Genomic DNA, 18,524 nt, shown 5'->3' on the forward strand with positions numbered 1-18,524 from the left:
TGAATTTCAAGCCAAGTGACTATATTATTGATTGAAAAAAATGAAGTTAAAAACATTTTGAAATAAACTTATTTACTTCAAAGGATCTCTCATCTTTATCTTAAAAACTTACTTTTATCTATAGGTATATTAGTGAGTTATATATAGATACGCTCTTTAGAAACAATATGATCAACATGACAGAATATTTGTACTATTCTTGAATGAATCTTAATAATTCTGAACCATTTTGCTTTATTTTGACCCCTTTGATAGATACAACCTATAAAATAATCTAGGAGATGCATCAAACTTCCTTTTTAATAATGTGCACTTTAGCATAGGGCTGGGGCAGGGCGGGTTGGAGGGGGTAAATGAGGGATAAGGGGGAACAACTATAATGTAATACTTTCAACAATAAAGAATTAATTTTTAAAAATTTGAAATAGAGTATACCAGCTCATATTAAATAATAATAATAATGTGCACTTTATCACAGAACTTATGTAAAAGGAGAGCAAGTAAACTTGTTGGCTTCTATTTTCAGATAAGATGAATGATGAGTTAACATCTAGCCCTATCCTAACAGAAGACAGGAAATACTGTTTTTAGATAAAGAATATCAGTGAGGGTCATGACTCCAGGACATAGACCAGAGGCAAAGATGAGAGCTGGGGCTGATGGACATAATGAACCTGATAATCTAGCTACGCAGATGTCCGGGCACAAGATGTCACTGCCACTTGACTTGTGAACAAAATGACGTTCTTTAAAATTAAACAGAAGGACTGGGCAATAAATACAATAACTATTCTGAAAAGTAAAAAAAAAAAAAAAAAAAAAAAAAAAAGCAACAGGAAGTTGCACCATCACGCAGTTTCAGAATATCGAAGATATAAAAAAATGTTATATAAATCAGAAATCAAAATGGCATTGGACATCTTAGCACCAATAGCCTATATTTAGACAATAGAGGAATGCTTTCAAAGTGGAAAAAACACTTCAACTTAGAATTTGAACTGCACCAATTATTAAGTGTAAGTGTATATTAAAGACATTTGCAGATTTAAAAAAAAAAGTCTCAAAATTTATCTTCCAAGCATCCATGTTGTAATTTACAAAAATGTTCACAGCATTATTTCTGGTCTTATATGGCCTTACAGTACCAGGCCACTCCACTATCTAGAAGAAAAGGCGATTTTTCTCCCCTTGCATCTGGTCAAGTTTTTGCAACTGCCTCAACAAATCAAATGTAGCAAAAGTGAAGGACTTCAGCAACTAAGTCATTATGGCTTTCTCATAGCTCGCTCTCAGGATGTTCACGCTAGAACACCAGCCATTATGTTGTGAGGGAGCCCAGCACACATAAAGGTAACATCTAGCTAGGTATACCAGCTGACACCTCCAGGTAAGGCCTCTGAGGAGAGCCTCCTTATGATGAACGAAGCAGATAAGAGCTCACTCTGATGAACTCTTTCTGAGCTGAATACAATAAGTGTGCTCATTGTTTTAAACCACAATTTTGTGGCTAATATGTTATGAAGCCTTAATAACCAGAAAATATTTTAGCACGTGGAAGTGGACTGCTGCTATGACAAAAAAATCTAAACCATGAGAGTGGCTTTGGGACTAACCAGAGTTTGTGAAAGCTAGATGTACCCTCAGGAGAGTGTAAAAGACTGCAGGGCCTCAAAAAGACTGCTGGCAGGAAAACTAAAAAGATCTAAGAAAACAAAACCAATGAAAAATTGGAAGTAATTAACTCCAGAAAAAAGCAAAAAAGTTATAACAGGAAAATGTAATTAGGGTAAAGCACTTAGTTAGGTGACAGGATATGTGTAGTCAAAGTAATAAAAATTTATTTAAATAAAAATTACGATATAATTTCACTGAATGAGAGAAGATTTGTGAAAGATAACTAAAATCCTTATTAATCATAAAGGGACCCAATAGGTAATATTTAAATGATAGGGTAAAAATATAGCAGTATATACATATTATTGATTAAGATGAAGGTAGCCCTGGCTGGGCAGCTTTGTTGGTTAGAGCAGTACACCAAGGTTGCAGGTTCTATCTCCAGACAGGGCACATACGAGAAACAACCAATGAATGCATAAGCACATGAACAACAAATCAATGTTTCTCTCTCTTTCCACTCCCTTTTCCACCCCCCTTCCTCTCTCTCTCTCTCAAATCAATCATTAATTTTTTTTTTAAAGATGAAAATATTAGAGAAGCAGCTAAAAGAACAGTTGTCTCTGAAAAGTATGAATGTATTTTTGTGAAGATGGGGATGTAAAAACAAAGGAGTGAGTGCATTTTAGCATCATCTGAATTTTTGAACTATATTTTGATTACATTGATTAAAATAAATATATACAAACATTTGTTATAAATATACTTACTATGGAAATGCTGTTGAAGTAGGAGCTAAAACTGGAGGATTCTTCCAAAACTCATCCAATAGACTCTGAATAATTTTTCCAAGATCTGAGTGCATGGTAAACTGAAAATAACAGTAATACAGAATGATTAAAATCACTTTCAGAAAAAGAATATAAGTTCTCATTAGGATAACTTCACTCTAAAACTTAAATATTAAAACCAATTTTTTGCAAGTCAAGAATTAAATGGAAAGCAAAGGACATTGTGTCAAACATATCAGCAATCCACAACTTGCAATATTTTTTAATAGAATCAATACCATAAATCAAATTAAAAGCCTATTTAATCAATGATGCACCTAAAATATTTCCACATTTCACTATTTATAAAGATTGGAAGGTTCAAAGGTAAATACTGAGAGTACATTATTCACGTGAATCAATGTTATACACAGCTTGAGAACTTTAAGGCATATCTGAATTTTATTTCTACTAAAAACTACGGAATATCTGTGAACCTCAGCAATTCCTTGCCACTAAAAAACAGCCTTTGAATCAGTACTATCATAGACAGTGGAAAAGAGTTTTGAAACTTACTGATTCCAAAATGAGATTTTAAGTGCATTTTTAGATTTCTAAAGTATTTAGTAAAAAAGTAATACACCTGTTTTATTACTCTGAAATAAATATACCATAAACATACATTGTTTACTAATGGAGAGGTAACATATACTCCTTGTTTATCCATTAAATGATGTCGTATTGGTGGATAAACACTGATCACTGGTTTTTCCTGAGGAAATTGTGGAGGAAGCAATCTGGTAAAGGTAGAACAGATGAAAAACAAAGACAACAAATGTTACATACATAGCAATAATCCTAAAACAAAGTTACTTTAAAACAAGTTAAATTTTCATACTTTCATTTGGATTCATTATTCAGTAATAACTGCTCTTTTATAGTTGCTGAGATGACTGAAAATATACAAAAGGATACACTTTGGAAATAAGATTGTTAAGTAATTCCATACAGCAAGCATGTCAAACTTGGCTGCATGCGGCCCACAACGAATATTTTTGCAGCCCAGCCAACATAACAGTATGTAAGAAATGTTTTAATAAAAACTTCGTAACGTAATTTTTACAATATCCTGTTATGCATAATTATTAATAGCTACAATGTTCGATAATGACTGATTATTACAATCGTGTTGCATTCATTTCCCTTACGCATCTTACACACAGGCACACCATTTCTCTCCACTGATACTAGCAGTGAATATTTTAGCAGCCGACTGCCACACCATTAGTCTTGGACTGACTTGTTTGGTGTGCGCAACAGGAAATATTTCGCTTTCGGAGAACAAGAAAAATAGGTTTATTTGTGTTACGCTTATTAATTTGTGCAGTTATTCAGTGTCTGCTAAGTTAATGTTCAAGAAAAAATATTAATTTTTATTAAAATGTCTTATTTTATGTTAACGATGACTCATTTATTTCAGCCCTTTATATTCAGAACATCACTATCAAAATAAACCTATGTTTCTATGAAAATTGGAGCTTTTGTTTTTTTGCGGCCCACATAAACTTAAACCTTATTTATTTGGCCTGTGTTAGCCTTTGAGTTTGACATGCTTGCCTTACAGTAAAACCTACTTAATGTGGAACATGGATACCATGAATTTAGAATAGTCTTCACACTGTATCAATTAATTGCTTTCTAATACAATATACCAATACAAATCTCAACTAAAAATTAGATCAAGCATTTGTAGCAAGTGAGTCACACTAACCCAGGCTGGTTACTTATCGGACCACAGATCTGGTCATATCATTTTTTTACATGTGGTTTTCTTACTTTTAAAATGCTGCCAAGAATTACTTCACTATCTACTGAATTTTTAAAGAGAAAATGGAGAGTGCTAGAAATGAAACATTAAAGCTGCCTTAATGCCCCAGTTCATATGGCTCTTTTCTAAATGTCCCAATTAACACATCTCTCCCAATTCTGAGGTGAATCACATGGTTTCAAATAAAAAAACAGTACATTCTCAATATAAGAGAGTGAAAACTTTAACCTTTTTTTTTGACCTATCACAAATTTAAGATTAGGGAGTGAAATCTTAAAAAATGGGATTTTACTGAGTATAAGACTATTTTCCGCCGAAACCGGTTTGGCTCAGTGGATAGAGCGTCAGCCTGCGGACTGAAAGGTCCCAGGTTCGATTCCGGTCAAGGGCATGTACCTGGGTTGCAGGCACATCCCCAGTAGGAGATGTGCAGGAGGCAGCTGATCGATGTTTCTCTCTCATCGATGTTTCTAACTCTCTATCTCTCTCCCTTCCTCTCTGTAAAAAATCAATAAAATATATTAAAAAAAAAAAAAAAAGACTATTTTCCAAATTTCCTCTAAAACTCAAAAGAATATGTCCTTTTAAATTGCTTCTCTGTTCCCGTTGGCTCAGAAAACTCTTTGTTGGCAGCAATGTCAAGAAGAAAACTGGGTCCTTGTTGGCTTCTCCTACTTAGTTGTACATAGGACACTTGGAGAGAAATAAAGCTACTTAATTTATATAGTTGAAGATGTTAAACTAGTTTGGTAAAAAGGCAACATGTGGCCTTTGGAGCCGGACTAATCTAGTTTTGTATCCCGAGTATGCTGTCACTACTTATGTGTCTATAATCTGCCCCAATTTGCTACTGTGAGGACTCAAAAAACCGCTGTACATCAAGATAACACAGCATAATACGTGAATTCACTCCTTCAACCAGGACGTAGTAACGCCTCCTCTGTGCAGGCACTACGCTGGGCAATGAGGATATGAAGAAGAATAAGCCCTGGGTCCTGTCTCCAAGTTAGGTACCTTTTTACCTCACCCACACACTGCCTCTAAAAGCCAGCCACCTAATATAACCTGAAGTAAGAACTTAATTTGGTAAGAACTTAAAATGTAACCTCATGTTTACATTTTTTTCCTTTAAAAATAATCAGTAGATCAACTCAGTCTTGAACTTTCAACTTCTTTCGGATGTAAAGGTGAATAATCTCTAATGGTTTTCCATACATGATCTCTTTGATTGTTTGTTATTATCATTCTCCTCTTTCAATCCACTTCCAGCTAAGACTTTAGTGCAAATCAATGAAACTGAATACAGTATTCATGATTTTTATATCTTTTTATTGCATTTCCTCTTTTATAGTTTTCTTACGGCAATATACATTAATTTCTTTACAAAATATTTATTCACAAAATTGTGCAATTTTGATAAACTGTAGTTACTGGAAAGGGAATATTTAAAATAAGTTCACTTTAAACAATTTACTTCTAATAATAAATAGTCATATTATATAGAAAAATAGGATACAATTTCTACTCACATATTAATGTTAATTGTCAGGTTGTTTACGCTGAATGGCAACCTGTATTCCACATCTTTCTGTATTTCAGCTATACTGTAGGAGAAAATTTGAGAAAAAAATTGTTCCTAAAGTTACAAAACCATTAATATTAAAGACAAATGTTAAATGTTTTTAGAGCCTATTAAAATTATTTTAAGTATTAATCACAGAATCTAGATGGCCAATATAACTTGTATATTGAAGGAAAAGTGATCATAGAAAGGTTTATCAAAAAAGAGGCAATAATATTCTGAAATACTTAAGTGTGTGAGAGTATGTGTGCGTGGGGGGGGGGGGGTTAGATGTTGAGGTAAAGAGGCAAAGAATTACACTTGTAATAATGTTAGACTGACTTACTATCACTTTATCTAATTCACTGTTAGTAAAAGCGATTGTGAGCATGCTTAGTTAATACAGATCAGCAAGCATCTGGGTTCTAACTACAACTGTGCCACTAACCAGCTGTATTTAAACTTAAAAAGTCTGGATGAGATGTCTCCTACAGTCTTATGCTGGAGACTGCTGGCTGTTTTCCAAAAAACAAATACTCCCCTTCTTCCTAAGAGAAGCCTAATTTTATTCTGAATTAGCAATGTTCTAGTCTTTTTTGCAGCTGGTTGTTGCTATAGACTTACGTGCTAGTCAATAAGATATAGAAAAACTGAAATTGGGGAGTAGAATTTCCAGGAAAGCATTTTAAAGGGGAACAAAAAACCTGGTATGAGTGTATGTGCCCTTTCTGCCTGGACCTGAGAGCTGGACTTCAATCAGCTGTATTGGACCATGAGTGGCCCTGAGAATGGAAGGTTAGGCAGAACTAAGCAGATCGAAAGAAGTAGAGCGGGTTCTTGATGACTACGGAAATGCTGAACAATTTCTTTTTATGTGAGAGAAAAACAAACTTTTATTTTGTGTAAGTCACTATTTTGGGAGTCTTTACTACTAGCAGCTGAACATAATTTCCAACTACTCTAAGTCCCTTATATTTTAACATTCTATATTCAGAATTCTATTTTATTGTTAGTTTTCAGGCATACATTATTACAATTATAATTTACCAACCAGATTTTGGGGGACTCATGTGGAATTCTAACTAACATTCACATTTTCAAAAGGAAAAAATATTAGGTTGTATTAATAAGTTATGGTTGAGAAAAAACTTAACATTTAAACATACAAACTTTTTCAAGCATGAATACCTTTGAAAGAGGTTTAGCCTTTGCATAATAATTTATTTTGTTTTGGTTACTTTCAACTTCTTTCAGATGTAAAAGTGAATCTATCTTTTTTTAGAAAACCTCTTATTTTCCTCATTTTTTTGTACTACATTTTTTGGCCTTTTGATAAAAACCTAGTCTTTAGAATATGTAAATTTTAGGTAGTTTGAAAGGTTCAAAAGTGTTGGGAGTTATAAAGAAATCACATATATTGATAAGCTTACTCCTCTGACATCCATGGAGTGGGGCTATGACTGAGGAGAAGGAATAGATAAGGAGACTCAAAATGAAGAAATTCAAGATTAGGACTTAAAAATTTTATGAATGTTTCTCTCTGGGAAGCAAGTTTGAAGTAGGATACTGACAGCCTCCTCAGTCGTATGAACACCATGTAATCAATAAAGCTTTATTAAGTTTTTTTATTCCTCTACATTATTTTGGGACCCATGTCACTCCTTTAAGGGAATACTGGTCACAAACGCATCCACCAGTTCAAAGCCAAGTAGAGCATCTTAGTGACTGAGAGCATGACCTCTTAAGTTAGGCTTCCTGGACGCAAATCCTCTACCACTAACTTGTGTGGTCCTGGGCAAGTTACTTAACCTGTCTAAGCGTTGTCTCTCACATGGGAAATGGGAATATACAAGCATCTATCTACCTAAAAGAGTTGTGAGATTGAGATAATGCATGGGAAGCCCCCACATAATACATAAAAATTAGCTATTATTAGATAAGCATTTAGAATTTGCATCTAAGTTGGAGTCTGCCTAAATTTGTAGTATTAAAATTTTAACTGTTTTTAGGCATTGTATTTGGTTAGAAATGTTCAATTCACTGTCACCACAATTAATGACAGCACTTTATTCTAGCATATTGTTTAACCTATTCTCTACTTTTAGATATTTAGGTTGTTTCCAATTTTTACTACTGTGAACCATGCTCTGATAAACATTCTTACAACCACATCTTTGTGCTGACAGGCAGTACTACTGCAGGTGTAAATAAACACACAATATTTTAAAGCAATACTGTAATCACACCACAAGAGAAAATTTAAACGATGCCCCATTAATAATTTTCTTTTCTAGGTTTTCTGAGACAAGTGTAGTAGTATGGTTTTCCCTCAGTGGCTCTAAATCTGGGACTAAAGAAAGCTGAAACAACAGATAACTTTGTTAGTCAGAATGTATGACTAACTGGAATCTTCATTTCTTTAATAGTCCCTAAAACTGTAAACAAATGGACCCTGAAATGCAAGAGGCACTAATTATGGTTAAAAGATTCCTTTTGTAGAACAATCATTCATCTCCTACTTTAGGTAAAACTTGGCTCAACTGAAACAGCTACCATTTTACAGCATCTTGCAAAGAAATACAAATAGAGATGAATATAGTACGGTGTTGGCTCTGAAGGGACACACATGACATGAAGAAATAGTCAAGTAACTAAAGAGCTCAAGGTACTGATACCATGCATTTCCCATGGGTAACTCAAGGACTGTTTATAGGTGAATAAATGAAGGATTCACATGTAAATAAAGATTATAGGAGAATAGACAACTTCCCCTTCTTATCTAAATCTCCAGGAAATATCAAAACAGACTTTAAAAGCAAATCTATAACATTGCTACAAGGCAAGTAGTGCCATAAGCAGAAAGCAGTTTGGAAGAATCCCTGAAAGATTAAAAAAATGTGATTAGATTTAAGGAGAAAGGGAAGGAAAAGATAGTAGTAAATACAGAACCTAATGACAATCCAAAACATAAAACCAATGCAAAGTGGAGCCGTTTGAAGGTCCTCCAAGCTCAAGTCAATGCAAAACAGGAGTGTGGCGGGCAGAGCAGGAGCAGCTTTTAGGGTAATGAAAAGGGAGACCTGTAACAGCACTGCATGCTAGAGCACTCTTTTCCCAGGACTGTTCCAGCCAGCACACAGCACCCGGAATAGCACAGTGAAGTAGCCTGAGGGGGCTTGTCTCATATTGGAGCAAGTCATTTTTCATTCACCACCAGAGGCAGGCTATGACAAACAGTTAAGTATCCTCAAACAAGTCAACAAGGAACCCCAAATACAGAAACAAACACATCTGAAAGGTTTGAACAAAACCAAACCATGCAAGGCATGCACCAAACTCAGCAAGCCAAAACACAGAAATCAAGGAAACAGAGTTAATTGAGCAAAGACTATATAATCATGAAATTAAAATCCTCACAGGAACAACAGAAAGTGGCACTCGCTTATGCTTACACTTACACACACACACACACACACACACACACACACAGATATAAAACTGATCCTTCTCCTGGAGAATACTAATGCACTTAGGCCTATTAAAGGCTTTGAGAAATTCTAAAGTGCTTGATTTTGTATTCTAATATGTTTAACATGGACTTATTTCACAATACCTTTTGAACAGTGCTCTGTAGAACACACAGGCTACTAATGACAAATGTGCAAAGAGCTATAGGAACACAGAAAAAACCACCTCATCAAACGGGTGGGGGTTGTGGTGAGACAGCATAGGGACTTGGCCACAGGACGGGAAAATAATTAGCTGACTGCAAACCCCTCCACTTCCTACTCAAAAGCACAGAAGTAACTAATTTTATGTCCCTTTTCAACTGCCTGTTTAAACTACTAACCCCAAGGTGCGACCACTAAACAACCTTTCTTAGGGTGGCATAATGAGCAGTTAGCCAGCTTGCCCCCACAGCCTAGGAGCCAACATAGTTATTACTAAGCAAAGCAGCTGGAAAAGGAAGTCACCAGAATCTATAATGGGAAATTCTTCAAGCCTGCCTTAGTAAAAAAGCCCACCTTTCAGCGCAAGTTTATGTCCCCAGCTTATGAAAGCAGCCAAGCAGGGCCAGCCCCTGAGCCAGTTCAGAATTCCTCTGGGGTTTCCTCTCAATTTCTATCTCGGGGAACCTAAGAACCTCAACATTGGTAGCAGCGAGGTCTTCTAGGAAAAAAAATCATATCTGAACTACACATAGAAGTCAAATTAGAGCTAACACTCAGGAAAGCAGAATCAGGGAAATGAAGTGGACATTCTAGGCAGATTAAATACCATAAGGAAAGCTTCAGAAAGGAGTAACACCGGTCTCTAACAGTCTCCGTATCTTTGGCCATTAAAGAAACTTTACAACTCCTTTGTCTGTTGACACCTTTCCATCAGTTACATAACCATCTTCTATGAAAACCAGACACCGAGCTAAGGAGGCTGTACTTTGGGGATCTCCTGAAAGGACTAACACAGCCATGCTTGAATTTTAGAAAGATGCACTGGCAGCCATGTGGAAGAAATAAATTAAGGGAAGGAGACTGGAGGCAGAGAGGAGACTTAGAACCCAGCAGTAGCAGGGAAGACCCAGTGGAACCAGGGTGACCAGGATTTGGCTTAGGTGAGCAGAGTAGAGACAGCTTAGGAGTTCCTGAGTAGGAGGGGAGAGGTAGATGTGGCTGGGTTTAATTAACAATGGAGAGAGAAATGACTGCCTGGTAACTTTTTTTTTTTAAGGTAGGTACTGACTGATACTACTAAGGGGAAATTAACTAGAGATTGCACCTGAGCTGTAATGATTCTACTAGAGGCCCGGGTACAGTCCCTAGGCCTAGCCTGTGATCAGGGCCATCTCGACACCACCCACCCTGGTTCCCGTTCACCATCAGCTATCAGAGCCTGCGGGCTGGGAGGAGGGACCAAGAGGTCGGCCCCTCCACCCACTCACCAGTCCCGTCCCCCACCACCACCCACCCCATTTCCCCGTTCGCCATCAGCTATCGGAGCCTGCTGGCCGGGGAACCAAAAGGTGGTCAGTGCACCTCATAGTGACTGGTCGTTCTGCTGTTATGATCGCTGGGCTTTTATTATATAGGATTTAGGAAACTTTTTCTTAAATGGCAACCTACTATATTGTATCATATACTTCACAATTATAACTTTCAATCACTGGTTATAAAAACAGACTATAAGATCTAATGTATCAAATTAAAATTCACTTAATTATGGGTCTTTGATATACATAATTTGTGAAGTGTACTATGAGCTCAACATCCATTTACAGAGTCAAAATGTTGACATTTTATAGATTCTGTAGCTTCAATAGGCTAAGGCATAGCAGATTGTTGGATTTTTTATAGCAACACTAGAGGCCTGGTGCACAAAATTCAGCATGGATAGAGTCCCCAGGCCTGGCCACCAATCAGAGCTGATTGAGGCATTTTGGCTGCCAGCTGGGGCCTTCCTTCGTTCCACGCCACCCCCTGGTGGTCAGCACACATCATAGCAAGCGATCGAACTTGTGGTCAAACTCCCGCAGGGACAATTTGCGTATTAGCCATATATATATATGTATATATATATATATATATATATGATTATTTCCTCCCATAAGGAAGTTTTCATCTCAAATACCTATAATTGTTAAATGTAATGACTGAAGGCAGCTTCCTGTAGTACAAGAGGGAGTGACTGCAAACTGGTAAAATGGACAAGAGGCAGACTAGTAAGGGAACAGCTACTCTTCAACTCAAAGCTAATATTGCTATGTGGGAACAGTTGCCAAATCTTTCCAGATCTTCCTATGTTAAAAGACAAATTGGAAGGGGCAAGGACCATATAGGAAATCTCTGTACCTGCTGCTCAGTTTTGCTGTGAACCTAAAATTGCTTAAATTAATAAAGTCTATTTTTTTATTGGAAATTTGAAAAATTTAATGAAAAAAATCTCAAATTATAAATGTTGGCAATGGTACTCAGGGGCTGGCAACAATAGGAAATTTCAAATAATTTAAGAATATGAAAATTGTTACTAATATTTTTAAAATAAAGATAATTGCCATTTACAGAGTACCTACTGTGTGCCAGAGAATATTCTAGTTTCTTTACATGTACTATATCTAAAATCCTTCAAAATGCATGCATTGCTTTTGTGTAGAAACTCTCTGGAATGGACTTGCTTTCTGAATGGGAAGTCAGACATAGTCCTGCCAGAGGTAGATGAGCTTTAGAGAGACTGGTGAGGGATTCATAAACAATAAGCCAGGGCTAAGAGGCAATAAGCATTCGGTTAAGAGGCAATGGCTCCAGGCCCACTAATTCTATGCAGTGGAAAAAGGGAAGTAATTTGTCATATGCTTACTATGTGCCAGAGACAACAATAAATGATTGTATACTAGTATAATATTTAAATATCAATAATTCTGCACAAGAGGAATCACAATTCCTAATTTTACAGATGGAAGCTCAGAGAAATTAAGTAACTTGCCAATAGGTCATATTGTTAGTATATAGTATATAGTGATACTAACAATATGTTAGAGCCAGAATTGGAATCCATGATAGTTCGATTACAAAGCTTTCAACCTGAAGTCAAGCTGCTTTTCCTAAAGTCAATAATTTTTGCTTACTTCCATTTATGTTGCTCAAATTCATTTTGTCTTTTATCTCTAACACTAGAGGCCCGGTGCACAAAAATTTGTGCACTGCGGGGGGGGGGGGGGGGGTCCCCCAGCCCGGCCTGTGCCCTCTCACAGTCTGGGACCCCTCGGGAGATAACGACCTGCTGGCTTAGGCCTGCTCCCGGGTGGCAGAGGGCAGGCCCAATCCCTAAGTGCAGCCCCTGGTCAGGCTCAGAGCAAGGGCCGATTGGGGAGTTGGGGCGCCGCCCCGTCATGCACAGAGCAGGGCGGATCAGGAGGTTGCAATGCCACCCTCAGTCACGCTCAGGATAGGGCAGATTGGGGGGTTGGGGCACCGCCCCCTGTTACACTCAAGGCAGGGTCAATGGGGAGGTTGCGGGGCCACCCCCTGTCACGCACAGAGCAGGGCCGATCAGGGGGTTGGGGCGCTGCTCCCTGTCACTCACAGGGCAGGGCCGATCAGGGGGTTGGGGCGCTGCCCCCTGTCACTAACAGAGCAGGGTCCATCAGGGGGTTGGGGCGCTGCCCCCTGTCACTCACAGAGCAGGGCCCATCAGGGGGTTGAGGAGCTCCCCGCTGTCACTCACAGAGCAGGGCCGATAGGGGAGCTGGGGCACCACGCCCTGTCACACACAGAGCAGGGAAGATCAAGGGGTTGGGGCGCTGCACCCTGTCACACTCAGGGCAGGGCCAATGGGGAGGTTATGGCTCTACCCTGTCACACACAGAGCAAGGCCCGTGGAGGGGGGTTGGGGCGCCACCCTCTATCACCCACAGAGCAGGGCCAATCAGGGGGTTGGGGCACCGCCACTGTCACACTCGGGGCAGGGCCAATGGAGAGGTTATGGTTCTACCCTGTCACACACAGAGCAGGGCCCATGGGGGGACGGGGGGTTGGGGCGCCGCACCCTGTCACACACAGAGCAGGGCCGATCAGGGGGTTGGTGCGCTGCACCCTGTCACACACAGAGCCGCAGGGCAATCAGGGGATTGGGGAGCTCCCCCCTATCAGGCACAGAGCAGGGCTGATCAGGGGGTTTGGGCGCTGCCCCCTGTCACGCTGATCCTGGTGCCGGGAGCCTCGCTGCTCCGCTGATCCCAGTGCCGGGAGGCATATTACCCTTTTACTATATAGGATAGAGGCCTGGTGCACGGGCGGGGGCCGGCTGGTTTGCCCTGAAGGGTGTCCTGGATCAGAGTGGGGGTCCTACTGGGGTGCCTGGCCAGGCTGCCTGAGGGGCTGAGGGCTGTTTTCCCGCTGGCAGTTGACTAAAAGCTCCCAACCGCTCCTTGTTTTCTTTTCTTTTTTTTTTTTTTTTTATTCTGGGCCAGCTTTAGCTCTGAGGCCTCGCTGCTGAAAACATGGATACAGTGTTGCGGTCCGGGGCTGACTGAAAGCCGGTTTTGTTCAACTTCTTATTTGCAACATAGTAATAGTTGCCTAGAGTTGCAGTTGAGAGGTCGGCAAGTGAGGCGGGGAACGTTGGAGTCTGCAGTTCCTGGAGGAAGCAAGTCTCCCTGTTCGCTTCAGTGCATGGCTGCCGGCCGCCATCTTGGCTGACAGTTAATTTGCATAAGGATACGCTGATTAGCCAATGGGAAGGGTAGCGGTCGTATGCCAATTACCATGTTTCTCTTTTATTAGTGTAGATAATGTTCACATCAAGTAACCTGAGGAAACTATAGACTTTCCAGTAGGCAGTAAGAAATCAGGTAGTCAATCGTTCCTCTCACTCCAGTAGCCCTAGGACTATTAAGGTTATGTGAACACCCAAGTTTGTACTGCCAGTTAATGACACATCAGGATCTCCTGACTTCTGGTACAGGGCTTCTTTCATTAAGATTATTAGTCATCCCAGAGTAAAAAAGATAGCAATTCTGATAAACATAATTTCCAAATTAGATTTTCTTACTGAATATAAAATGAAAATAGCACCAGAATTATCATCCACTTTATTAAAATAATGCAGAAATCCTTTACTTGAGACAGCTGATATCCCTAAGCAAAAAGTAATGAAGGATTAGTATTTTATAACTTAGAATTTACATAGTTAATTGCAGATAATAGTTACCATTTACAGCATGTTATGCTTTTAGACCTAAGAAAATACAAATAAAGTAACCTGACTTTAGATATTGAGAGAGAGAGAATCCAGGATAATTAGGATGGTAACTGTTAAGACCATCAGTTTTCAGTATTGTCTGATTGCAGGGACAACACTTAACAGCTTCACTTCTGAGGAATCTTTAAATTTTGGGATTAGTGGGTATCATCTGGGACATTTTCAACTACAACTAATTGAAAATCCAGGCTGAAAGTGGTTTAAACAGTACGGGGTTATTAATCTTCTACTGCAAGAGGCCCAGAGGCAGGAAGTGTCTCAGAACTGGTTACTTCAGCATCACAATCTTATCACGGACATTCCAGCTTTCTACTCTGTAGTCAGCCTGTCTTCCTTCCCTGATCCAAGCAGTTCCACATGTCCATGTAGCACAATATCCAAAACATTTCCTTTCAGACTTCTTTATAATTGAGAAAATGTTTAAACAGCTCCCCAACAGACTTCTCTCCTCCAACTCCCACTGACCAAGAGTAGGTTCAGAGCCCTGCTTTCACAATAACTAGCAGCAGGAACTGAACCATCATCATTGGTGTAAACAATCATTATTTACTTGCTGGGGTTGAAAGAGCACAGCCTCCAATCAGTAGGTGGCTTTGCAGATAACCAGATAACAACAGGTGTTCTCCCAAGAAGTCAGGGGAAGAGGATTTGGGTGGGAAACAAAACAGTGTGCTTTAGAGCAAGCTTCTATAGGAAGTAGAACAAACTACAGAACGAGTCCCATTCCTACCCAGAAAGTCCGGAATTATGGTGATACCTGTTATTCAGAAGGTGGAATATATCACTTGAGCCTAGTCAACATGACTTTCAATTTCCATTTTCATAGCAGACAAACATATTATCATGCTCTGGTTAAACACTCTTTGTTGTCATCTATGAGTTTTCTTGCCTTGTCAGTAAAACTTAGATGAGGAAATACACATAAAACTCATCTAGTCTTTAGGAGAGGAATGAGGAAGATAAGGAAGAATTTCTTAAGGTTAACAAAAAAAGGAGATTACATTCATAGAGAAAGGGAATAAACAACATGCTTTCCTAAAATGAAATGTTTGAGTTATAAGGAGTTAAAAGAAGATTAAGAGTTGGAAGGTAAATGAGAGAACTGGGGGGTAGGGGTGGAGGCAGGAATCTGAAGGAGGGAAGAAAAATCAGATACTTTCACTGTCAGCAAGAGCTGTTGACCTTACATTTGGAGAAGGGACAGATATGAAAAATGAGGGAGGGAGGTAGCACAAACATTCACAATTTAGGAAGTTTTATATTATTCATTAAAATACCATTCAAAACATTTCAACTTTTGCACAGTGCACCTTCAGAATAACCAATCAGTGTCCGTCTGCCCAAAAATCTTTTAAGTATAAGTTGTAGTATACTGCACAGATCATTTTTTACTAGCTAGCTTTAACATGTATGTCATGAGTTAAAAAGGCAGATTTAACAAAAATAGGTGGATATCATTTTTTTCTGGAATCATACCATTCCCGGAATGTACTTGTTTCCTAATTATCCAAGTTTAGTTTATAAATGTGTAATATTTCAACAACAACAACAACAAAAAACTTCAAGTATTTTATAAAAGAACTTATAGGAATAAAGAGTACCTAAGTTAAATTTTTATAACATTACAAAATATGTAGATATTGTCACATGACCAATTATACATCCATTACTTTTGGCTCAAAAAATAAATAAAATGGATCCTTTCTGCATTTGTTCAAAGCATTTACAGATCCTCTTAAACCAACTTCAGAACTCCTTAGATTAATAATTACTGCTTTAGAATCTCACCTTATTTGGGAGGCCAAAAAAAATAAATACATTTCAGATCAGTCGCTTCCCATATTTACCAGCCTTAGCAGCAAAGGACTTTGGAATACTTGAAAAATTCAACTCAAACCTCAAAGAATAAAATTTTGTCAGCAATGAGAGTACTTAACAGAATATACTAAAGGCTTAAAGCAATTAATTCCAAAGGTGTGGTTCTAAAAAAGTATTTTGGCAATAGTAGTACTAGTTTAGTACATCAATAGTCATACAAGTGACACTTTCTGAGGGGACAAACTTATGTTTGTTTCAATTAAAAAAAATGAGCCATTTTCATAAGAATATCTTGTAAGATTAGCTCTTACAGGTTACTACACAACTCTATTTAGAAAAAGACTTCTAAGAACTCTGTGAACTTAATTTTCCAAAAAGAAAGCCACTGTTAGATAAAAGAGCATGCTACTCTTTCTGGTTAAATGCCACAAATTTTTACCTTTTGAAAGTTCTGAACAAGTAGAACAATTGAGACAAAAGAACCAAGAAACAGCTGAAGTTCAATCAGCAATAGGCCTCATTTTAGCCAAATTGATTTTGTAGTGAATTTTTACGAATCTATCCAATTTAAAATTATTCTACACCTTAACTTACTTGCTTGGGAAAAATTAGTAGAGTAACAGATAAAATTGCCTCTAATCGTTTGTTCAACAGGGGCTTAATTTTATTCTCTTAAAACACATATCTTTACAATGGGTGAACAGTTTATTTTAAAAAGGTTAGGGTTGAGCGATGTTAACATCTTTACATCAAAATACATGCTGTGACACTAGTAAGTAAATACACTTGCATTAATTCATACGGTAACATAAAGAGGCGGTACTAATTTTTGAAAACCATTAGAGGCCACAGATATCTGGAATATAAAAGGAGAAGCAAACCAGGTGACAGTAGAAGCGGCTGAAATCATTTGAACTGCAAAATATTTCTAACCTGACCCGGCTGAAAAGGAAAACCTCCTAGGAAGACAACAGAACCATCATGATGACTATGACCGTTCCCGAGGTGGGAGCAAGAACAACAGTGAGCAATGCACAGACTGGCGGCTGTCCGAGAGGAGGGGAGCTGGCACAGGGTGAATCTTAAATCAGAGACCTAAGAGGATTGAGGATGTCACTCCCAGGGGACAACTCGCTGAGAAAAACTCAGGCTTCCCTTTCCTCGGATGTTGCAACCGTTCCTTTACCCCCCCCCGCCCCCCCACCACCACCCCCATTTCCCACTCTTTGTGAATCTGGGACATTGCGCTTCACAATGCTTTTTGGCCACGTAAAATATCTTCACACTTTGGCCAAAGCGGCCATCAGGTGGCCAGAGGGAAAGGGTAGTGAGGAAGGAAGCAGGGCAGAGCGAGGGATCTTGGAAAGAGCCCATGAGCCAGATTACAGTCAGCGGCCGTGTGTCAGGAGGGCTGAGCAAGTCAGAATTAGAGGAGCTGAGCAGTGGCGGGGCAAGCGGGGGGGTAGGGGAGGGGCAATGGGGGAGGGTCTCGAGGAAACTCCTGAACTGGGGTCCGGGAGGCCAGAGCCCGCGAGCACACCATCCAGGACCCAGGGAGGTCTATCAACCAGAGGCAGCTGGCGCGGAGCCGGCCTGGGAGCCGCGAGTGCGATTCGTCCCAGCCCGCCCGCCCGCCCGCCCTCCTGCCTCCTCGGGGCCGAGAGGGAGCGACCAGTCACCTGGAGTGGGAGCTCCGCAGGGACTCGATCAGGCGCTGCTTCTGCTGCTGGAGGCTGGTGAGGCCGCCGGGGGACCCCGCTGCGGAGGAGGAGGCGCTCTTGGTCAGGGGGAAGAGCCAGCTCATCCTCCCCGGGTCCCCGGGCCCGAGGCCCTAGCCGGCCCGGCCTGCCTCTCCCAGCGGCTCCGGCCGGGGGTGCTTCCACCGCGGAGGAGCACACGGACGCCCGGGACCCGAGCGCGGGGCGGCCACGTCTCCTCTACGCCGGCCCGCCTGGCGGTCCCCGGGCCCTCGGGGGCATGCTACGACTGCGGGGACCGGGCGCCGGGAACTCGCGGGCCGGGACCGGGCCCCTATCTCCAAGGCCCGGCGCCAAACCGGCCAGACAGCCTCGCCGCCCAGCCTTCACCGCCCCCAGCTTCCGCCCTGCGTGCCCCGCCCCCTGTGCGTGCCGCGTCATCAGCCGGAGCCGCCGCCGCCGCCAGGACGTACGCGACGCGA

The 18,524-nt window shown here is 40.1% G+C and overlaps 1 protein-coding gene across 1 annotated transcript in view; it reads right to left on the bottom strand.

The window, feature by feature from the left end:
- The window catches only part of VPS37A (VPS37A subunit of ESCRT-I), a 32,352-nt gene extending 13,909 nt beyond the window's left edge, over positions 1-18,443 (bottom strand). The window contains exons 1-4 of the mRNA XM_070408288.1: positions 18,025-18,443; positions 5,742-5,816; positions 3,067-3,181; positions 2,385-2,485 (exon numbers count right to left, since the gene is read on the bottom strand). Of these exons, the coding sequence (XP_070264389.1) occupies positions 2,385-2,485; positions 3,067-3,181; positions 5,742-5,816; positions 18,025-18,149 (416 nt within the window). The 5' untranslated portion in view covers positions 18,150-18,443. The remainder of the gene's footprint in view (positions 1-2,384; positions 2,486-3,066; positions 3,182-5,741; positions 5,817-18,024) is intronic.
- Between the last annotated feature and the right edge of the window lie 81 nt (positions 18,444-18,524).

The sequence above is a fragment of the Myotis yumanensis genome, unplaced genomic scaffold (assembly GCF_028538775.1).
Source record: "Myotis yumanensis isolate MYYU_CA2020_CCGP unplaced genomic scaffold, mMyoYum1.0.hap1 SCAF_3, whole genome shotgun sequence".
NCBI classification, from domain to species: Eukaryota; Metazoa; Chordata; class Mammalia; order Chiroptera; family Vespertilionidae; genus Myotis; species Myotis yumanensis.